The following is a 24,039-nucleotide window of genomic DNA, read 5'->3' as shown; positions in this document are numbered from 1 at the left end:
GTTCCCGGACAAGTCTGGACCAGGCGGGCTCGAGGAGGGGGGGAAGGGGGGGAGGGGGACCGGGGGACGGGTCGCGAGCACCGATAGGTTCTTGGGGTTTTCTCTTATTCGAGAGGGAAAAGCTCCAACAAGTTTCAGCAGCCAATGGGAGCGCAGGGATGAAGACGCACACTCTCTCTCTCACACACACACACACACACACACACACACACACACACATCCCGTTCACGGTGGAAACATCACATCCGCCTGCACATCACAAAGGGTGGACACACAAACAAAAGCACCTGTCATCATGCAATCCAATGCAATCCGTCTGCAACACAGCGCTGAGGGCCGCTGATCAGCGCTCACACAGAGCGGACAGCTTGTTAGGATTTCTTTAATGTCTGTCTGCAGCTGGAGACAAAACGCGTTTAGAAAGGCAGCGACATTGTTTTACACCTTTAGCTGATTCCGCCACCGGACAATATTCAAGTAAGAAAAATGAATTGATTCAAAAAAAGTTTTGAAATTCTCCCTTTACTTCTTTAGCCTCTCGGATTGTGCAGCAGTGTCAGTCTGATTGGGAAATAAGAAGAATTAACAATTAGAATTAAATTAAAGAAATAAATAAAAAAACCCACTTTAACAAAAGAAACGAAAGAAGCAAAAAACAAAACAAAAAACAACAAAAGCTAAATGAAGACGGCCTGCAGTGACTGTCCCAATGTAAGTGTGTCAGAGATGTGAATACTGACTGATTGTTAAAGATATGAACATGTAGTGAAAGCACAGTGAAGTAGGTCAGAACAAATGTATGTATATGTGTGTGTGTGTGTGTGTGTGTGTGTGTGTGTGTGTGTGTGTGTGTGTGTGTGTGTGTATATATCTTAGATGAGGTGTGATATGCAGCAGCACAATAATGAAACACTTAGAGACATTATGAGGGAATGTGGAGGCCTCTGGGCTCTTCCTGCTCAGACACGAGAGGACGACCTGCAGACTGAAGTCAGACAGGTAACAAGACCTGCAGCCTGAAGAAGACCTGCAGACTGAAGAAGACCTGCAGACTGAAGAAGACCTGCAGCCTGAAGAAGACCTGCAGCCTGAAGAAGACCTGCAGCCTGAAGAAGACCTGCAGACTGAAGAAGACCTGCAGACTGAAGAAGACCTGCAGCCTGAAGAAGACCTGCAGACTGAAGAAGACCTGCAGACTGAAGAAGACCTGCAGACTGAAGAAGACCTGCAGACTGAAGAAGACCTGCAGGTAAGAGGACCTGCAGCCTGAAGAAGACCTGCAGCCTGAAGAAGACCTGCAGACTGAAGAAGACCTGCAGACTGAAGAAGACCTGCAGCCTGAAGAAGACCTGCAGACTGAAGAAGACCTGCAGACTGAAGAAGACCTGCAGCCTGAAGAAGACCTGCAGACTGAAGAAGACCTGCAGCCTGAAGAAGACCTGCAGACAGAAGACCTGCAGACTGAAGAAGACCTGCAGCCTGAAGAAGACCTGCAGCCTGAAGAAGACCTGCAGACTGAAGAAGACCTGCAGACTGAAGAAGACCTGCAGGTAAGAGGACCTGCAGCCTGAAGTCAGACAGGTAAGAAGACCTGCAGCCACCTCTGCAAACATTAATACTGACTTTCAGTGTGCCGGGTTCATGCAGGTGTACGGACTACACACTTTATCAGTCTCCATTAGAGGGTATAAGATCTTTTAAATGTCCTCTGATTCACAGTGATGATTGGTTGACAACATTCTGTCCTCAGGAGGGTGAAGAGACGAGTCTCGCTGTGAGGACGATCTCTCAATAATTCATCATGACAAACAAATGTGACAAAAACGTGCTCAAAGAGTTTGTGTGAATTATAATGAATCTGTCATCCATCGGATGAACGTGAAGGCGTCTTCTATCAGTCGTCGACTCCGCTGATATTCTCACAGGAACTGTTGGACTCAGAGTCGTCTCTGTTCTGGGTTTTTGTTCACATGACGGTAGGTATATAACTGAAGGATGGAGCACCGGTGTGTTTTCCTTTTTGAGGCCGTACTACATGAACTGTCTTCTTCTTATTTGATGTCGTCGGCCTTCCTGAAACTCTCAGCAGCTGTGACCTTCGATCTCAAAGACTCATCGTTGCTCTGAGTCTTTACTGTGTTTGACCTGAGCTGCAGAGTCCGAGCCTTAGACTGGAGCAGTGAGTCGACTTCTTTTAAAAGCAGCATCATCTGACGGCTGCAGGAGTTTCTCTGCTTCTGCAGCCTCATATTAATTAAAGGCTCTGCCATCAAGTATTGATTTATTTTTGACGGATAATTACCAAGCTGATGAATGAGGTTTGTGCACTCGATAGCTTTCCCTCCTTCGGCCTCTCAAAGTGTTTCGATCTGAGGAACTCTGACAAAGACTGTTCGGGCTCTGCCACCACAACCACAACCACTACTACCACGAGAAGTACACTTCGGTAATCCAACATGAGAGCAGCCTCCGACGTGTCACAGCGTGACTCTCGGGACACAGACGCATCAGCTGATGGTCTCAGATAAAGCGAGGATGGCAGCTGATGGGTCTGTGGGGACGGCAGAGTCCTCCTGTCTGTCGGACATGTCCTCCGCTGACACGCCATGTCCTGCAGCCTGCATCATGTGATGGCCCGGGTGCTCCATCCTCTCTTAATCAGTTAGATCAGGCTCGCCTTTACAAATGCCAAGAGAGAAAAGAGTCTGTGTGAGCCACATGAAAGTAGAAGCCTCCTTTCACCACGGAGTGTGTCGATTGGTTTCACTTAATCGATCTTGGTGAGCGAGCCATGAATGGCCCAGTTCAGTAAAGAGTAAAAGTCCCAGACCTGAGAGGTCACAGCAACAGCTTTAACCTCCTTGGAAATGTTTTTAGGGACAAAACAAAAAAGAAGTGATGCTTAAAACAGACAGAAATGTGTCACATGACATCCCTTCAAGCACTTTGGGCCTAAATGTAGCATTCGGTTGTTTTAACCTGCAGCTCAAAGTTCTCCTCTTCACGTGCAATCCTAGGACACCCTAAAATCTTTTCACACGAGACAAACGCAGCAACTTCCTTTTCCATTTCTTTAAATCGACGCCTCATTGAACCCGACGTGTCAGTGAACGAGCTGCACGTACATCCAGGTGAGAAGCAGTGAGTTTGGGCGTGGCTTCATTTAGTGCACCAAATGATCTCGCTCGCAGTGATTCGTCCTGAATATTTCCTGCTGCGTTCTCACGTCAGCTCGTTGATATTTTACTACGACGGGCTGGCAGGATAGAATATTAAATAATAAATAAATAAAATAAAATAAAAGTGCAGCTCGTCCTGTGAATTTCAGTCATGGTGTAGAAGTTTAAAAACACCAAGGGACACAACCTGAGGAACTTTTCTTCGTCTCGTCTGACGTCCTGAGACTCTGCCCTTCAGACATTTTCAGGTGAAGGTGACCGATATTCAAACTGAAATTAACTGTGTGTGAAATTAGCCTGGGTATTTTATTTTGAAGGTCTAGTTGTCAATATGGGAAGATTTAGTGACAAAAAAAAAAAAAAACGTTCAGGAAAGTAATCATCATGTGGCTCGTATGGACTCAGACCATGATCCATGCATCACCTCCCCGCCTGCGTGCTGCTCCCAGGTTCTGTCATTGTTGATGAGAAGTTTTCAATAAAGTTAGTTAAAACCTTTAAAAGACCTTTAAAATGGATTTACAGTAATGTGAGTTATATGAGAATTATTGTGCATCGCAAAAACAGTGAAGAATCTCATCCGTCATAAATGGATTATAATTTCCTTTTCCTAGCAGAACCTTTTTTTTGGGGGGGGGGGGGGGGGGGGGGCGGCGTCCCATGAACAGATGCGACAAACTTCATCACGCTGGTTGCAGGTTCAAATCCCAATCATGAGAATAAGGATGGTGGACAAAGCAAAGTCTGACGCTTTTATTTTGAAGTGAAAGAAGCAGCTTCTTTTACGTCGTTCCCCGAACACGTGATGTAAACGCCATCACGACCGACCGCTCGGTCAGAAGTGAATCGTCCTGAATATTCCCGGCTGTGTCCAAAAGATGTCCGCTCTCGATGACATCACGTGGGGACGTTTTTTTTTAATCTAAGCGTCTGGCAGGAAATGATCGCAGAGTGAAATGTGCGTTCACACACGCAGCTTTCCCAAAAGGTTTCTGTAGATTTCTGAAGTTTGTAGTTTTGTGTGAAAGCCCCGCAGGGAGGGTGTCATCCGGCCTTTTGTCCATTTATACACCAATGTGTTCAGTTTGGAGAAGCAACGCTGAAGAAAGAGCATTTTGATGAAGAGGCGCTTCTTTAGGGCAGGAAAGTTCAGCTTTTTCAACCGCACGAGTTCCATGAAACCCCAAAAACGAGAGCTTCATTAACTAATTCACTCTTCTTGCCTTGATAATACAACATATAATACATCCCAATGTTTTCACTGAGCACCACGCCAGACTCCAGTTTGCACTAAATTAACTGCTGTCTTTGGGCCTCTGCGTCAGAAAGCATGGAGGTCTCACTAAACAAGTGAAACACAAACGTTAGCTCAAACACTAATCCAATTTCAAATGGGGGGAATTATTTCCATACAATTCAAACATCCACTTTTTCGAGCCGTGTTGGTCTGGGGCATTAACTTCTTGGGACACCCATAGCCAAACCTCAGAAATCAAGATTATGAGCGAGCAGTGGTCACAGACACATGCTGTTTAAGCTGTTGGTTTTACACAGACTTTAGGTTCCAGTGTCCAAACAAAGCCTGATGTGTGGCTGACATCGAGGTTCAATCTTTGACTCTTCGGCTGCTTTTCGAGTTCATATGTTTGGGGTCAAACATCACGCACTTCAGCCCCACCGCTGATAACATCTCATCAGGCCCTGAAGGCCCCCGAGCAGCACGAAGCAGCGAGCTGAGCAGACAGGAAGAGGAGCGGAGGTGAAAAGAGAGTGTATTCAAAGCTGCGAGTCCACCTCGTTCCATCCCCGGTCTGCTGAGGTAGCTGTGTGAAGCGTCACTAAAGAGGGAAAGCAGCAAATCAGTCAGACTGCGCCTGACGAGAGACACAAAAACAAGTCCAAAATGTCCAAATGTTGAGGTTAAAATTAGCTGGAAACATAGCTAATTTCTTATGGTTGGGTATTTTCTGCTGTTTGCGGGCGTGTTACGGCTCTGTCCAAACCGTCGCTAACTTGTTTTTTCACAGTGTTTATGGCAAGAACAAGACGGGCTCACAGAGTGGCAGAGCATGGGACCTTCATGAGGCTGATGGCCACCTCCGGGATCAATGTTGCCATTTTGTTGATCAAGCATCGCAGATCCACCATGCAAGATGCATTTCGTTTGCTGAGGGGACTTCTGAAGCGCCCATTCATCGGGCAATTTTTCACAGGAGTAAAAGTGGACAGCGTGATGGCGATGATGATGCAGAGCGGTTGAATAACATCTCTGGTCTGCACGAGAAGCCTCTGCCACATTTGGCACAATGTTTTTATTATCTTGATTAAAGGACGGACTCGGAGGTTTTTCCTGTTGTTGAAATTAGGACTGAGCACCAGACGGAGTTCGGCCTCTCTTTTACTCGAACTGTAATAATTCTGAGAAATCACATGTCGGGTAGTTTATGAAATATATACCTCAGAGACGAAACAATGAAAAGGCTAACATCCCGCGGAGAGGCTTTCAAATGCTTTGAATTGGATTTTAACGTCGTGTTTTTCAGCTTTTCTCCGAGGGCCCTGGGACGTGTTTCTCTGATGCGGCTAACTGTGTTAGCTTCATCTCAAATGTGGTAAACATGAGAACCTCAGAGAGAGAGAGAGAGGAAACATGACGCTCTTCAGGAAAAAGGAGTAAAACGTCTTTATACGCTTGTCTGTATTATCGTGAAAAAACCATGGCGGATTCTTGTTTCAAACTGAGTCAACGCCACAAAATACTCGAGTCTCCCTCAGAGGCACAGAAGGACCCGGATCCTTATCTAAAAGTCGGGTGTAGTTGGTTTCTGTTTTTAACGATCAGACGGGGTGAGAGGGGTGACGTGCAGCAGAGAGCGGAGGACGGATTCGAACTCGTGACCAGTGCTGTGAGGACTACAGCCTCCGTACAGTACATGAGGCGTGTGACGCCCCGTGTTTTGACGGTGACATAAATCATGAAGACGTCGTGTTGTAAATGTGTTTTCTGTTGGAAAGGGGAAATGTTTTTATTCTAATAAATAAACAGAGAGAATCAAACCCTACAAATACACAGAAATAAATGTAATTTAACTTCCAGAACACAGAGTGAAAAAATGAAGCCGACATCATTCTTAAAACAGGAAGTTTTTTAAAATCAGATCAACAAACAAAAGTGAGAGTGAGTTTGAATCTCGCTGCACGAGATTTACTTTGGAGCCAGGATAGTGAAGGAAACCGACCTAACCGCTAGGCCCCCCGCTCCCTAAATCATGACTCTTAAAGAACCGGTTGAAGAATAGGAAACAGAAAAGCTGTTCATTTCAACGTTTATATACAAAGTGTTCGATCCTCAAGGGGCGCCGGTGGCCTAGTGGCCCCATGTACAGAGGCTGAAGCCCCCCAGCAAACGGCCCGGCTACGAATCTGACCTTTGGCTCCTTTCCTGCATGTCATTCCCCTCTCATTCTCTGTCCCTGATTTTTTAATCCATCCACTCTCCTGGCTCCTCAATAAAGGCACAAATAGCTAAAAAAAAATGAAGACAAATTAAGCCAAACAGCTGGATCAATAAGAAACAGAATCACTTCAGCTCTTTGTGGTTTTGCATGTGAACTCGCTGTGGAATAAAAAAGGTCAACAGCAAAGTGACTTGGATGAAATCTTAACATAAACGCAGCCCTGTGTAGCGTCATCTGTAATAACACACACACTTCACTGAGATGACGCAGACTCGTGTGGTTTAAAGCGACGAGGACGACAAATGAGTGTTTTTTTTTTTTTTAAATCAGGCGAATAATTCGTCCATTTGACCAGATCAGGTTAAATTGAGTTTCATCGACGAGCGTGGGCGTTAAACAACTCTGACAGACGATCCTAAAGTGAGTAAGTGCCGTTAAAAAGGCTTGAAATGTAACTGAACCAAGATATCACAGTGGACTGTCATCCACTCATCTGAGAATGTGTGTGTGTGTGTGTGTGTGTGTGTGTGTGTGTGTGTGTGTGTTCAATGAGCCTCTTTGTACAGCTATAAATGGAAGGAGGGGACATGGTGGCCTGTTAAAGACCACTGAAGAGGACATTTTGTCTGACGTGTCACACAAACGCAGACAGACTTTGTTGACCTTCATGTGTTTGTATTCGGGGTGGGACTTGATTAAAAAATGGTAACTAATTAACTCAGGGCTTTCTAATTAATTAATTGAAATTTATCGCATTTTAAGTGCATCACAATATTTGCCATAAAAAGCAACATTTTATTGGATGAATGAATAAAATGCATGCAGTGTTATTTGCTTCTCAGTTTCATAAAGCTGTAAATAGTTTTTCTACACAGCAGCTGGAAAGTTGGATCACACGTTGCTATCTGTAGCACATTTTCTAAACCCCTTATCTTCTATCGCTAATAGCGGTCTACAGTTCAGAGCAACTAATTTAGCGAATCAATTTATAAGTTTATCAGACGTTGAATTACTCATTTTGGTCCTGAAGACAGTCATTTGGTCAAGTTTAGGCTGTGTTGTGGAATTTTTTCCATTACCAAAGAGTGAAAATAAAGAGTGAGAAGATCTATTTAAAAAGGAACCCCAAGATCGATCTGGTCTCAACGAACATTTATTCGAAGGCAAGATAAGCGTTCGAAGACCCCTCTCTCACACGGTGAGGAGAGAAAGAGGCCCCGAGTAAAAGCAAACATGAAAACTTATACATTTCCATCACATTACACAGATCACTTCCCCATCACTCCATATAGAGACACTGCCCACCTGGCAGGGCGCCATCTATCCCCTAGTGTGAGAAAAGAGACTACATGACTATTTACCATCTCCCAAGGCTGAGAAGGAGAAGGAGTCCAGTGAGAAAGAGCCTGGGTGACTCTTCCCACATGTACAGAGTGTGAGAAACAGAATAAAGGGAACAAAATGATGGGAAACAAAACACCCAATATGCTGTGCATGTAGTGTTCTAAGACATTTCAGATACATTTCATATGACAGATTCTGTGAGACCTTCGTACAACACATATAGTACACATGGAGTAAAATTTTCCATAACAGCTGCAAACACTTTGTTTGTACTTGTGGCGAAGCTAGCGAAAAGCTAGCTATGAATTAGTGATAAGCTAGTGATAAGCTAGCGCGTAGCAATAACAAACAGTTCTGTGTTGTTTAAGAGGCAAACTGTGATTAGATGCATTAAAAAAATGTATGCGTTATTTTCTTGTAATTAATTAATCATAATTAACGTGTTAAAGTCCCCCCCCCCCGAGTTTTTATTAATTTATAATTTGTAAAAAAATCCTGAAGTTATGACGTTCATCTCTGAACAGCAACATGAAGCAGCCTGACTGACGACATTAATTGAATCACTGCTCTTATTTGCTGTTTTTTTCCTCAAACATCAATAGACTGCAAATATTAGTGGACAAAACCTGAGTGGCGTTCCCCGTGTGTCCCTGCAGGGGGCGCTGGAGGCTCATCAGCAGCAGCCGCCATGCTGGAAATGCTGTCTCACGCTAACTTTGAGTCAAGCTAACGACAGGCTGAGAGCTGAGGCGGGTTTGAAGCCTCCTGACAAACCGTTACACGGCGCCCACCTGTCAATCAGGTCAGCTACACGCCTCACTATGGAGAACACTGACATCAGCTCACTCTGACTTTCTGCAGAATAAACACGAGGAGGCTGGAGGAGAAACTTCTGGATGATTTCACAATTGTGAAAAAAAAGAAGCAAAAATTGTGATTTCTTTCAAAAAATATCTTTAAAACAGATGAACTTTGAACTCTACTATGAACATGCAAAGGTTCCTTTAAGGTTGGATCCACTGTTCATCATCAACAGCTTTAAGATGTTCAAACTGTTCCATCGCTCCTCAGGCTCAAGGTCAGTTAAGGTCATAAAAACAACTTCTCAGAGATCCACTTACGAGACGTTCCAGCGCTGGTGGTTGTCTCCTCTGACGTCAGTCATTATGTGCGGCTCCTCTGGTGACACAACAGCAGTCAGCAGAGTTCACAGAACCTTAAAAGTCCTCTGCTCCAGACCAAGTACAAACCGAACACTTTAACAGCGCTGTTAGAAGTCCAAGTGCAGATTTAAACGTGAACCTTTAGTTTAAGTACGGGAGTGTTTAGAGGGACAGCTTCTATCCGTTTCTATCTGTCTTCATTATCTGGATCTTTTTATTCTGTTTTTTTACATCATTATTTTTCACAGTTGATTGTAAATCATCAGTTTTTCTTGTTTTGTCAAGTTTTATTTTGGGTCTTTTTATACATCTTTTAATTTCGATCACTTGGAGTTCTTCAGCCTCTGGAGTTTCAACAATTACAGCATCTACACTCTGACTTTAGTCGTTTTTAAAAGTGCTTTGTGACTAAACCTGATCAGAAGAAAAGTATAAATGTTCTTTTTCCGTCTTTTTTCAGGGTGATTATTGGACGTAATTCACTGAAGTTTAGATAACCTCGGCCCACGTGGTATTTCTTAAATAAAAACGACAGCTTGGACACTTCCCCGTTTGTGTTTTTTTTTTTTCTTCTAAGAAACTCCGGTTTTATTAAAAATACTTCCGACTGTTTTTCCGTTTAGAATCAGGACACGAGGATTACATGTTTCTTTTCACCAATCATCAGTCAGGTTTCAAAAAGCTTTCAAAGTGCACAACAAACCACCGAGCAGCCCGTGCTCGTATCATACAGCGCCATCTGGTGGACAAACAGGAACTATGATGAAAGCTGTTGAGAGAGAAACGTGTTCAGAGGGAAACGATGGACCATAGAAAAGTAGTTTTTCCATCTATAAAAATAATCAAACGTTTGTAAACAAAATGTAATAAACTTGTTAAGAGTTAAAGATTAATAAACACGGAGATACACTTTGTGTGAATATTAAGGAGTTGAATGTAAAAAAAAGTGACAAAAACAAAACTAGAAAGTGACTGATTTAAATGAAGAGGACTTAGTGTTGAATTGTGTGAATTATAAACTCTGATATGATGCTAAAAAACAACGTAAAGTTATCTATGCCATGATTCGATACACAGCAACAGAAAACATCAGGCAAACTTCTTCACACTGTCTGAAATATGTTTATAATGTTTTCATATTTCTGTCTCTGACTCGTCATCGATTATAAGAACGATAAATCCACTCATCGTCTGATGATGCATCGTTACTAACCTTAACTCCCGTTAGCGATGACTTCATCTCGAGATCACTTCCTGAAGGTCTCGTCTCAGAATCAAAATCATTTTTACCTTCGTCTCGTCTCAGACTGGGCCGACTCTGTCGTTACTGATCAGAAGGAAAACACGACATATAACCCCCGGTCTCGCCTTGCCCTGGTCTTGGTCTTGGTCTTGGTCTTGAGTCGGTCTCGATCCCTGAAACCCCGTTTCCACCAAGTGGTCGAAACGTGATTTAACGTGTTTACCTTTTCACTTCTGACGAACACGTTGCTCTAAAGAATGAAAACTGTGTTCACAATAACTCTTGTTTGTTTCTCATCGTGTCACCTTTATTTATTTATTATTTTACATACACGTTTGAACATTTCAACAGGACAAAAAACAACAACAGTCACTGCATGCAGATACGATCACCTTCCTGAAGCCCAACACAGCTCACCTGAGCTTTTCAACTTCATCAGAATAATGACAATAAATTAAAAAAAAAATACAGACAGAAGCAGCAAATTGATAAAGTGCAAGTCTTCACTGTGAAGGACGAGTTCTACGGCAGCCGTCCTGCTCGCTTGGCAACACGCCGAGTATGGCTCTAATCTACGACCCCGCGACCTTTTCAATCAGCGCTGACGTGCTGTCGTCTCTTTGGCCGCTTCGCTCATGGTTTCCTATTTAAAGGCAAATTCAGTTCCGTTATATACACATTTTAGAAACCAACAGCACAATTTCAAGTGGGTGTGGTTCTGCATTTCGCCCCACCTCACCTCACCACACACAGATTCCTACTTGGAGGTCAAATAGAGTTAAAGAGAGCGGGTTCACGGCTGTGCATACGTTACGCATTCAGTGCAAGACAAAAGAAGTCAAAGGTACACGAGACCCCGAGGACGCCATCGGCAGAGCGGACGTCTCGCGTTAAAAACATCGTTCTCTAAAATCTTTCGATGGTTAGATATGTCACTCAGAATCCGTTCTGAGGAAGAAATAATGAGTTGAATTTAAGAAAGTGGGAAATAAAGTCGCAGTGTAATCGACAAACAGTTTACCTCAACATTAATGATAGAAATCCCTTCTTGTTTCAGATTCGTTTCATTTAGTTCTTTAAAAAAAAAAAAAAAAAAAAAAAAAAGTGCCCGGCTGTGACATCAGGACTTTTAACGTCAGGGCTCTCTGCCGTGGAAACTTCCTGTTGAATGACCTCACGCGGCTCTTTGGCATTTCTCTGACTCGTCTGACAGTCGACTTTAACGCCGACGCGCTCGCCTCTGTTGCTAGGAGACCAGAGGGCAGAAACTAAGGGAAGCCTCGGAGACTCGGGAATGCTTAAGAGCACATTTAGTTCAAGGTGTCCTTTCAGTTTCAAGGGAAATATTCCAAGTAAAGCACTTCGATAAAGTCGGAATTCAGACATTAAACATTTTTCACCATGTGCACAAAGTCTCCAGGTCCTTTTCTTCAATAAATAGATTATTTATCACCAAGTTAAAAATCACCTTTCAAAGTGTCCGACGTGTTTCACAGCTCATCTCCGTACTCGGCTGTTTGAAATGCACAAATCAACGCAGTGATTTCAAGGCTGCACGATCTCTCCTGCACCAACGTAGACGCAACAATAAAGGAAAAGCACTCAGCAGAAGGAGACGTCGGGCTAAAGTACAGAAAGGTGAACACGTAATATTCAGTTTAAACACACGTCAATACGTCAAGTGTCGCCTGTTTCCTTTCCGTCTGAATCTCGCCCCGTCAGCTTCCTCCTCTGCATCGTTCTCAGACTGAACGCTCCACTGTCACGTTCATCGATCCTCCCTCGTGTGGGCTGCCGTTCTCTAAAGCATGGCACGCATCCAGTGTTTGAAAATAAAAAAAAATCTAACCTACACACGCTGAGAGAGGCGGAGCGAAGTCGAGCTGAATGTATCGCTCCGAGAGAAGCTCGTTAAAGTCGCTCCCCGTTTTTTTTTTTTTTAAGGATTCTGGAGTCAGATCGAGCTCCCGTGTGTGGCGTCAAAACAGAACTTGAAAGCGCTAAATAGAGTGATAAGCATCAGGAAGTCAAGCTCTGAAGTCAAGTGGTTAAAACCTATTTTTTCTTCTATTAAACCCCCGAACGTTTTCTGGAGATGTTTGAGTGGCGAGTCATCAGGTGACCACATGACTCCTGAAGCCCAATCAAAACCCACCATTCAAATTAAATATCCTAACTAACTACTTCTATTTCCCCCCTCGCCTGTGGACAACGTTGGGTACCGCATGTTCCTCCTGTTCAGTGGAGCTTCTCCGTCACGTTTACTTGCTGTGCTGAAGGTACTGCTGTGTGAACATGTTGAGCTCGCTGTCCAGCCAGCCTGCCTTGTTCCTAAACACAACAAACAAACAAACATATAAATGAATATATATTACATCTAATAATACAGCTCAACCAATAAGGTGTTGTTGTTCAGCCTGATCAGTGCTTTCACAGGAAGTAGTCATCGTTACGTCACGTTATCTAAAATCCTCTTCTCCATGTTCCTCTAACTTTAACATCTGTCTCCAAACCCCCCAAAGATGAGAAAAGTCCATCCTCTCCGTCTTCTGCCTGCTCCTCTTTTCAGAACATGTGTGCTCAAACAGGCCGTTTGGAGATGTTCCCTTCATGACATCACAAAGGGCAGTAGGCCCCTCCCCCAGGTGGGTGACACTCCCACAGCTAGGTGTTTGTTCTGCCCTCTGAGTCTGCCTTCTCACCGTAAACAATAGGACATGGAGCCAGAAAGCAGCGAGTACACCCGAGCCCTTCCAGAGAGGGGGCGTGGTCAGACACAGCTCATTTACATATTTAAAGCTACAGACACAGAAACAGCCTGTTCTGAGCAGGGCTGAAATAGAGGGGTTTATAGACATGATCAAATACAGGATCAGAGTGGATTTACAACAACACACTTCACACACATGATGAAGAGGAGCGAGGACACTGATTTAAACTTGATGAAGAAATGGAGTTGCAGGTCTTTAAGTTAGTCTCACATGTCTGGCTGTCTGTTTGTGCACTCTGAGTGATGTGAGGTTCTTACCGCAGCAGCTTAGCCTTGCTCTGCAGGCTGTCCAGCAGCTCAATCTTGCTGTTCATGTCGGTGATCTCATCCTCCAGGTTCTGACGGGTGACGTCCACCTGCTGGCAGAGCTGAGCAAACACACCTGCCAGCTCCCTGATAACAACAGACAGCAGGACAGACAGGGTTAGAGCTAACAGTGCTAAGAGCTACATTCAGTATCATCACAGAATCCAGCTGTGTGCAGCATCACAACAGCTCTCAGGTGAACTCTGTGTGTGTGCTGGTCGACATGCTCACTGCTGGACTTGATGGCTGCAGTTGGAGCCGGTGTAGCTGACGATGAGCTGCAGCTTCTCGCTGGCGTAGTCCACAAACTGTCTCTTGAAGGCTCTCTCCTTGGCCTTGGTGGTCCAGGTGAGCCTCTCGTAGATGTAGAGGAGTCCGTACAGACCCACCGACAGGGCGATCAGACGCCAGCCCACCGCCTTCCAGATCTGAAACACCAAAAAAATCATTTATTAAATGTTTCCATCTTCATCTGAACGTGAACGTGTGCGAACACGTGCGTCTTCTCACCACGCCACCGACTACAAGGACGCCCATGGAGGTACGTGAGGTGAGGGAAGCCAGGCCGGTCACCATGGAGACCATCAGCTCCTCTTGGGTCATGGAGCTTTGTGGGAACGGAGGCATGCTGGTGCTGACCGGGGTCAGAGCCATGGGCCGAGGAACCTGCAGGGAGAACGGAGAAGGTCACGGCGAGGGCGGATGACGGTCCTGGTGATGCTGAGCACAAATCAAAGAGGAGCGACGCTGCAGGATTATCAGAGCTGTTGGAAGTATAAAGCTGCACCTCATTCCCCACTCTCTCCTCCCGGCGTTCCCGTCTCTGTCTAACTGTCCCGTCTTAAAACGGCGGAAAACGTTCCACAGAAAACAGAAAATCAAAGCTTCAAAGTGACTCAGGATTCAGGATACTGAATTTGAGAGACCGTCAAATAAACACAAATAAATGTAAGAATGTCAGATATATGAGACATGTTTTCTTTGGACATCAGCAGCAGTGGATCAGCTCTGTTTTTATATCAGCCTGTTTGTGCACCAAGAGCTGGACCTGCTGTGTTTGTTTATGACCTGTAGGTGGCGTTAATGAGCCAGCAAAGGATGACAGACAAAACAACAATCACTGTCTTTCATTCTGTCTGTATACAGCACCGACCGGTTTTTATGTCTTTTTCCTTATTATACAGAAAAGTTCTGCTCATATAAGAACTTTCTTTATCTTTTTAGGAGGCTTAATGCTCCTAAGGGACAAACAGACTGGAGGGGGGGGGGGGACTCCTTCCTGACGTCTTCACCTGGTCGTTGTAGCCCATGAGGGCCCGCCGGCTGTTCTTCGGCCCCAGGAAGCGGTTGACCAACATGGTCCATCCCAGGGAGAAGTGGAAGCTGATGTCCTCCTGGAAGTCCATGCAGAGTTTGTCACAGGCCAGGTCGTAGCTGAGGCTGAAACACTGACGAGGGACCAGCTTGTCCACCTGCTCTCTGACCGGGCTGGGCAGCAGGGGCTTCAGACCCTCTGCACACACACACACACACACACACACACACACACGTAAACCAGCTCAGTGTGTTTGATAATAAACCATGAAACCCAGTCTGTGGCGTTACTCGTGGAGGTGCAGTGTTACCTATCATGTCGGTCTGCGTGCCCTGCAGGGCGCCAGTGATGGACGTGGAGCACCTCTCGGACATGTTCTTTCCCAGACCGTCCTCGATGTGCCTGTGGAGCTCCTGCAACAAACAACACAACAAAGACACTGACTCTTTGATGCCTCACATGAACTAAAAGTTCACAAAGCTACAGGCACGAGTCAGAGGAGGAGAAATCAGTGCAATCACAACACTTTCTCACACACACACACGTCTTTGTAAGACGTGTGTGTGTGAGAAAGAGTGTGTGTACAGAGCTCAAGTTTAACAGCTGTTTGACCGTCTCCTTTAACATTCAAATGATTTCAAAAGGCTACTTGAGGACGAGGTAGCAGGTGACAGGCTGTGAGGAAAGTGAAGGATTATCACCTCAGGTCCGCCATGCTGTGATTAATGTTCTTACAGCATTATGAAACAGAACATTCTTTAAATAAATGTGGATAAACCTTCTGTGTAAGACGGGTTCTTTCAGGTTATTTTAACCTCGAGCAGTTTGACCGGTCCTGATAGTTTCTGCAGTGACACATCAATCAGAGTGTTTGGAGTCTCTTTTAGCTTTTTTCTTTTCAGCTGGACTCAGGCAGGAGGCGGACGCAGCGGGGACTCAAGTTACAGAACTAAAGTCAGCCGGATGAAAATCACCAACCATGATTCCTGTTTCATTAGAGTGTGAACACTCTGGATACTCCTGCAGTTTTTATTCCCCTGATTTTTCCCCTTTTTCATTATAAAACATGTAAAAACTCAACCGTCAACAAATCTACTAAAAGTACCTCTTGTGTCTGTGATCGTGACTTTTAAATGGCGTCGCTCATCCTGCACAAACGCTCGTCATGAAAGCGGACAGAGCACGGAGAAGGATGAGCGTGCAGTCTGAGTAACTGTGATTAAAGTATTTTTACAGGTTTCTGTTCCTGTTCCTCCTCCTCCTCCTCTTCCTCCTCCCCGTCCACGCCCAGTCTCATCTACACGGCGGCGGCGGGCCCTCGATGCTCGAAGCTTTTGGAGAGACGTGTCCCGGCCTGTACTTACAGTCTTCACAGATGTGAATAGAAAGGATTACGCAGCACTCTCAGCCTGTGTGCCCGTCCACTGAGGGCACCGTTACTCTTATGTAACACTGATTAAAGCAGCTTTATGCAGGTCCAGGGAGCCAGCAGGGCGTCAGGGATGATACAGACTGGATGGTGTGTAAGGAGGCTCCTGTTGGGAGGACGAGTATTTCTGGATGCACACACAGCTTTGTGTTTCTATTTAAGATCCAGACCAGTCTGGGAGGTCACATCACATCAGGAGCCTGTGTGTGACATTTTGGTGCGTGCTTTTAGTGAATCCACCATTCAGTGCAGACTCCCCCTGAGCACACGTGCCTGTGCCCCCCTCCCGCCCCCCCACAGCAGAGCAATACCTCACAACTAGTGCTGACGCAGACCAGCTGATGAGCTCAAACACAACAGCTACCTGCTGACACGCAGAAACATTCTGCACCTGGTTAGTGAGCCTCTCCTCTCCACAGGATGGACCTCACATGGACCCCCCCCCCCCCCCCCCCCCCCACCTCGACCCCCCCACCCCCCCAGGCATGTTGTACTCATTTATGCAGCTCACACTGAGGACAAAGATTTCCGTTACACTCACGTTCTTGTAGACCTTGAGCACCACCTGTGACGGGTGGAAGTCCATGTGGAAGTCGTCCACCAGGACGCTGAGCTTCCTGATCTCCTCTGCCATGGCGTTAGACACCTGAACATGAGCAGAGAGGTCAGTCCCTTCACGAGGAGGAGTCAAGCTTCTGAGAGGGCACAGCTCACCTGTCTCTCCACCTCCTCCGTTATCTTCTTGATCTTGGACTTACAGTCCATGGTCAGCAGGTCTAACTGCTTGTCTATGAACTCCAGCCGGTCCTGACGGTCCTCTTTGGTCTCCAGGCAGTAAACCCTTCACACCACAAATAAAGAAACCAAAACATGACTCACAAAGTTCTCACCAATCCCACCGTCACGTTCCTCCTCTGAGGCGGACTCACCTCTGCTCCTGGGCAGCGATGTGAACTGAATCCATGATGCGGCGCAGAGCCTCAGAGATCTGTTTCGCCCTGACCGTGTGCTGCTCGAACTTGGTCTTCACGGCTGACTGCGAGATGCACTCCTACAAACGGCAGCAGACGGGTCAGACAGAACACCAAACTGTCCACAGATCATCAGACACCAACATTGGACCTCACTCGGTTCTAGACTCCCTCCATCAAATCAAAAAGGATGGAAACGTGTTCAGTTTGAAAATCTTACCTCGAATCGCCTCTCAAAGTTTTGGAACTCAAACATTCGGGCTTGAAAACCTTCTGCAAGAGCTCCTCCTAAAATCAGGAACAAAAAAAATCAAAAATCAAAAAAATCAAACAGTTGAAACTCGCTCCACGTTTGATGATACCTGACATTATTTACAAAACAAAATGTGACTTCAAGTTTAACTGGGAGAAGAAGAAGAAGTCAAAGTTTGAGGACGTTCAAGTAAACTGATTCAATAAAAGTCTCTTCACGTCACAGATCGCCATGACAACACACGAGTGTTCATTAAGTGTCATACTCCAAACTTTTTCAACACTGAGAAATTAAATCTTGTTTTTTTGTTTTTCTGAACCCGGTCCGGTCCGGTCCGGTCCGGTCCCATACCTCCTTCAGGCATCCCCTGAGCCTTCTGCACTCGGGCCTGCAGCACTTCTTTGGCAGACACAAAGAAGATGCGATCGCTGGCCTGGCTCCGGTCCACCACGCCCAGCTCGTCCACCAAGAAGTTTGTGCAGCGGTCCATATGCTGCCTTCGGACCTGTCGCAGTCAGAACACACGAATGAAAACAAATCATGCATTAAAAAAAACACAGCTTCTTTATTGAGTGTGCACGCTGTGAACGTGTCCATTAAGGCCTTTGGACGATGTGTTTTTAACTGCACACAAATCAAACACAGGCAGCATGAAAACTCGACCACGATGGGTCTGAACCCAGAATCCAAAAACCAGCTGAGCCACCAAGATGCTAGCATACTGTGTCGGGATGCAAAGTGTCGAGTTTCTATCAGCTGACTCGATGGACGACCTGAGAGTGAACCACACGTCACGTCTCAGCTGCAGACATTTCAAACGCCGCTGGGTAACACTGAGAAGAAGGACTTCACACTTTGATCTGGGTTGAGCCGGGGATCCTCAGGTCACACCCAGCAGACGGCATCCAGAGGAGGTGATGGTAATACAGGCTAAGCCTAATCTGAGAATACGGCTAAATCAGCAGCAGGTCAGAGGTCGTACAAACAGGACGCGTCACTGTGCCAACACTTTCCCTTTCTCAGGACACTCAGAGTCACTCAAGCTTCCCTGAAGTCGCTGCTGAGCAGGAGGTGAGAGGAAACCAACAAATCAAGTCTGAAAGATCGAGATCCTGAGGAGAAGAAAGAGTAGAGGACATTCACGCTGACTGACCTCCTCCATGTACTCCGGCTCCGAGGCTGAGGCGTCCCAGCGGTTGTTCAGGATGAAGATGTTCGGGCTCGAGAGACGCTCGTTGACTTTGTGAAAAAATGATTTTTCCTGTAGAAAGAAAAAATAAACAGGTCAGGCATTAGAGGAAGATGGATTTAAAAAAAAACAGATTTGCATTGGCAACCAAAGTCGTGCACATGTCGTGCCACACGTGTCTCATAGAGCAGCAGTGTTGTGTTACCGTCTGCATCAGCGTTGACTCCGAATTGGCCACCAGAACAAACACATCGGCGTCCAGGCAGAACTTGTCGATCCAGCTGTCCAGCTCTGTGGTGACATCGATACCCGGGCTGCACGCACAGAAACACAGCAACGTGAGAGTGAGCCGCCCGGCAGCTTCACCGAGAGCTGACAAACGAAGTAAAGACATTAAAACACTTTCACGTTACTATGAGGAGTTTTTAAATGTTTCACTTGTTATGATACAGCAAGAGCAAACTAAACGATCCATTATCAATGCTGCTTGGACTGGTCAGGCTCACTGAGACTGGAGCTGATCCCAGCTGCCTCTGGGTGAGAGGAAGGGTACATACTGGACTGTTATATATATAGACATTCACAGCTACGGTGAAGGTGACAGACGGAGTGATGAGCTGAATCTGCACGCTGAAGAAAAAGCTTCTTTACATTTTTAAAGATTTTTGAGAAATAATAATCTGGCTGTTTAAAGGACAGCAGGGTGAGGGGTTTTTTATTTTTTGCACATCTATAGTAAAAAAAAAAACAAGCACAGAGATACAGAGGTACGGACTTGAACCTCAATCATAATGCAATGTTTTCTAATCTCACATTTGATTTGCAGATATATCCTCATGTGTGTTTTATTCATATCAACGTAAAAGACAGCCTACGTTACATAATAATCCTCCTGCTGCACACTCTACAGACAGTGTGTGTGTGTGTGTGTGTGTGTGTGTGTGTGTGTGTGTGTGTGTGTGTGTCCTCCTGACACTGTCTGGAGTTCATGTGTAAAAAGGGCTAACAGGTGAAAGAACAGCACACAGACTCGCACAGAGTCAAACTGATTGATATTCGTCAACATGTCTTCAGTCGGGACAGAGTCCACGTGAGGACCAGGAGGAGGGAGTCTCACCTGTCAACCAAAACCAGATCGTCCCTGAGAAGAGCACACTTGGCTTTAGGCCACATTACACACACCAGACTGCCGGCGTCCAGGTCCTCGTCCTGGTGGAGCGCGTGGGCCAGCTGGTTCACCGTCTGTAACCGTGCAGAACATCAGAACACGCTGGATTTACCTTCACGCTCCACGCTGGAGATACGTCAAGATTAGAAAGACGATGCCGACCTTTATGCTCTTCCTCTCCTCGGATCCCTCCGTGAGGAGGAAGGACTCGTTGCCGTCTGTGCCCTCCACCCTCAGGAAGCAGTTGGTGGTGTGTCCTATCCCGGAGGGAAGCACCTTGTCGCACAGCATGGCGTTGATGACCGAGCTCTTTCCGTTACTCGTCCTGCAGAACAAACACAAAACGTGTCAGCAGCAAATTCAACCCAACTCAAAAACTGAACGCAGGCATTTAGTCCCAACATCAGTAAAGGAAGTTCTGACAGCGGGGAGAGAGAGAGAGAGGTATACACACCTCCCAAAGAAGACCACCTTCATGTGTCTGCGGGCGAGCACCTCTCCGATCCCTGACACCTTGTTGAGGTAACCTCGCACCTCCTGGACCTGCTCCTCCGTGGTGACCGGGTCCAGCTCATCGTTTTTGTAGGTATCTAAGACGAGCAGTGCAGCAGAGAGGAGTCGCTCTTAAAGAGACAGTACACAACTTCTACACAAACCTCTGAATAACACATCTTTGTGTGTGTGACGTCGTAAGGTGCCACATTACTCTCATAAGCAGGAATGTGTTAATGACAGCACTTTAAACAAGCAGAGAAGAAGAAGAATCCAAACATGAAGAAACAGGAAACCGTCCAGAATAACAGAAACGTACAGATCTGAGTTTTACGGGTTTTTAAAAATGGAGTGAGTAGAAGTGAGTTTGATGAAACATCATCAGTAGGCGGGAGACGACTGTTGTGAGGTCGACGGATCACCGCTGACATCATTCAAGTCAAACATGAGCCGGCTGTTCGTCGACGCTCCAACAAATACGACGTCTTCTTTCTTATTCTGCTCGTTATTTAATGTCTTAATTCAAATTATGCTCGTTATATTGTGCGCATTAAAAAGTATAGTGTAAGCTGAATGCTATGAAATGCATGTTGCCCTGACCTCATCCCTCAAACACAGCTGACCAATGAAGGAACAGAAAGGTTCGTCTTCGTGCGTCTCCATTGGTCGGCGACGTCTTTACTTTCTGTTCTATGTGACGATCTGATTGGACAAATCTACGATGTGAAAATAAACAGCCAGCGTGTCTCCTGCTGTTCACTGAGCTGAGATTGTGAAACAGCGAGCTCTTGACCTTTACTTGACCCGAGTCATGCTGAAAGTGAAACTGAAATGAAACCCGTCTGACCTACAAACGCCGCCTCAGTGAGCGTGCAGAAAGTGACCTTCAGTTACACATTCAGTGACTTCCTGGTTAGTAGAAATGGAAGCCATGTTGAAAGAAGAGAGAAAGGCGGTACCTTCCAGAAACAAGGCGCTCTCCTTGATGTAGGCCCCGAGCTGTTCAAAGATCCCGTTGATCTTCTTCTTTGCCGTGACAAAGTGCTTGAGCGGCGATGCGTTCACTTCCGCCATCAGTCTCTTATCCTTCTTGCCGTGGACTGCGTTGGTGCTGGGTCGAGTGAAAACCAGAGACATGGCACTGGACAGAGGACAGGAAGAGGAAACACCACCCCCCCCTTTATGAAAATCCACCTGAAGTAAAACAAGATGATGCACACAGACATTCACAGGCGGCGTGCCGCTGCTACGTCTACAGTGAACACCTGATGTCACAGCGGAGGGTCGCGGTGTTCAGCTCACTGCGTGCTTTAAAATGTAAAACAAGACAGCTTGTTGTCGACCTAAACACAGGCGCTGCCTCTTTAAGTCATTTAAACAAGTCAAACAGAAGTGGAGGACTTCAGCAACCAGAACCTGATCAAATGTTTATTCAAGCTTTTTTTTTTTTTTTTTTTACTCTTTAGGCTGATTCTTTATCCTGCAGTGTTTTCACTTTTCTGTTAGGAATTCATGAGAACAGAAACTAAATCTGCCACTTGGATCTGTGTGTGCCAAGTCTTCGGATGGTTTCGGAGCACTCACGCACAAAGAGATTTACAGTCGTAGTTTAAGCCGAGTGGTTGTTTAGTAAATTAAACTAATCGACCCTCCGAAGAGATTCAATAAATGCTCGGAACAGAAAAAGATGAGCTCTCCCCTTAAACGTAAACCTCCACAAAATCATTTGTTCTGAACTTCCTCCAAATGTTTTGTCTCCAAACGTTCAGGTCTCCCGAACCGTTCAGTGACAAAGTGCTCACATTACCGAGCAAACAATAAAACTTCGTAAGACGTCACTGCCTTCGAGATGGCGGCCATCTTTATCTCAAAGCCTCTCTCCCCGACCCTGCTGACGTGCAGGAGATAAAACAGATGGATCTGAATCAGATGAAGTGTGAGGATCTTTAGGTCCAAACCAGCAGCTCGTGTTGTGTAATGAGTTATGTATTAACAGACGGTTTGGCACAATGTTACACAGCACAGATTATTATTAACTAAACGTGAAGGAAGACTTTTTACAAACAACGTCCAGGATGATCTTTACTCTCGCTTACTCCTGACCTCACACGAACTCTTCAGACTAATCCTGTCTGAAGTAAACATTTCCTCTAAGTGAATTAAACTGTGACTGCAACACGAGTCTCTTCACCTGAGAGTCTCATGATCCCCTGGTTTCACCTTTTCCCTTTTATTCCCATCAAGGCAAAGACTTGTTCTGAGGTAAATATAAAACATGTGAGCACTGAGATCCGGACTTTTTCGAGATGGAGGTTGAAAAACACTGATCTAGTAGGGCTGTAACTCATGATACGATTTAGACAGAATCAGGAGGTGATTGGAGCTCCTCTGATCAAACGCTGCATCACGTTGGCTGTGATATTTGTCTTCTTGTAATATATGCACACAGATTTTTGTCTTGTCTGTTATTTTCTCAACACTTTCATTTACTGTTTTGGGAAGCAAAAACGCTCCCCCTGCCATAATTACTCCTGGTGTCCCGATTCAATATTGATATCTGAAATCAGTCCGATATCAGCCAGAAAATGAATATCAGATTTCTTGGACTGCATCTAAAATCTCTGGTTTTTATATATATACATATATAATACATATTTGATCATCATTTTTTACCCTTAGTTATTATGTTGGTGTTGTTACATCTTCACATGTTCGAAATAAAACAAAATAAAAAATGCTGTTATGGTAATATTTTGTGAATCGTTAATGACCTCCCTCTGTGACAGGAGTTATATAAAATAAACTTCTTATTTAAAAAAAATAAAGGTCAAAGACAATTAAATTGTATCTGACAGTTGAGGAGGTCACAGTGCTGTAGCTGATTAGTTTAATGTTAATATAAAGTGAATCTAGCTGCTGTTAAATGCTTTATAAAGCTGCAGAGTTCCTGACATGGGTGTCAGCCTTTTTTAAGGATGGGCCATTACTCAGCTGTGACCTTTCACACAGTTTGAAGGTTTTAATGTCATATTCTACCTTTTTGCATCCAAGTTACTCACTAAATTCTCACAGATAAACCCAACTTTAATTTAATTTATATTGATTAAAAACAAGTCTTAAATGTACATGTCGAGGATAGCTCACTGGACTTTAAATCCTCCGAAAATATATTAAACTGTCTCCTCTTCGTGTTTGCCCTTGTGTTATGAACATTTATTATCTGTGACTGTCATAAACTTTGAATTAAAATGAAACAAATAATTGCTAATTTAAAAGCTAACTTAGCCAGCTAGCTGAGCTGAACGTTAGAGGTTAGCAACGTTAGCTCAACTGTACCGTTAGCATACCGGGCGACAGGTTGGTTCTGTTTCGTGACTTACCGTGGAGAGGGGGTCTTTCCTCAGAAATAATCCTCTCGCATCCTGGACCCTCGGCTTTGAAAATGTCTTCAAGCTATCAAGCTAATGTCACTACGCCAGTGAGTGTGTCAGTAATTAGCTGTTAGCTGTCTGTGCTAAGTGAAGGGGGGCGGAGCCGTTGTAGAAGTATTTACTTTAGCCGTTAATAACTGTCACGAACTGAAAGCAGACGTCGATAAATCCAGTCCAGTTACTTTTTATGTAAAATAAACGCTATTTTTAATGTTTCCCGGAGACGTAGTGCGTGATAGGGACGTCTCGACCTTTCAAAGTAAAAGCATCGCAGCAACGCCGCTTCGCACGCTAAAAGTCACGTGACGACTACGTTACGTCACACTCC

At 45.2% G+C, this 24,039-nt stretch overlaps 1 protein-coding gene across 1 annotated transcript; it reads right to left on the bottom strand.

Annotated features, from left to right (window-relative positions):
* Positions 1-12,471: 12,471 nt before the first annotated feature.
* Positions 12,472-24,039, bottom strand: mfn2 (mitofusin 2). Its single transcript, XM_079359858.1, has 18 exons — positions 23,661-24,039; positions 21,240-21,421; positions 20,243-20,378; positions 19,951-20,113; positions 19,738-19,862; positions 18,826-18,934; positions 18,585-18,692; positions 17,783-17,936; positions 17,399-17,466; positions 17,137-17,258; positions 16,922-17,048; positions 16,749-16,853; positions 15,089-15,191; positions 14,756-14,976; positions 13,974-14,129; positions 13,695-13,891; positions 13,416-13,550; positions 12,472-12,718 (listed from the first exon to the last, which is right to left on the bottom strand). Exons 2-18 carry the CDS (start codon positions 21,415-21,417, stop codon positions 12,649-12,651), a joined length of 2,277 nt encoding a protein of 758 aa, XP_079215984.1. The 5' UTR covers positions 21,418-21,421; positions 23,661-24,039; the 3' UTR covers positions 12,472-12,648.

Source organism: Symphodus melops (genome assembly GCF_947650265.1).
Source record: "Symphodus melops genome assembly, chromosome: 13".
Taxonomy (NCBI): Eukaryota; Metazoa; Chordata; class Actinopteri; order Labriformes; family Labridae; genus Symphodus; species Symphodus melops.
The sequence above is the reverse complement of the archived record's forward strand: the minus strand, read 5'-3'. Positions and strand labels throughout refer to the sequence as shown.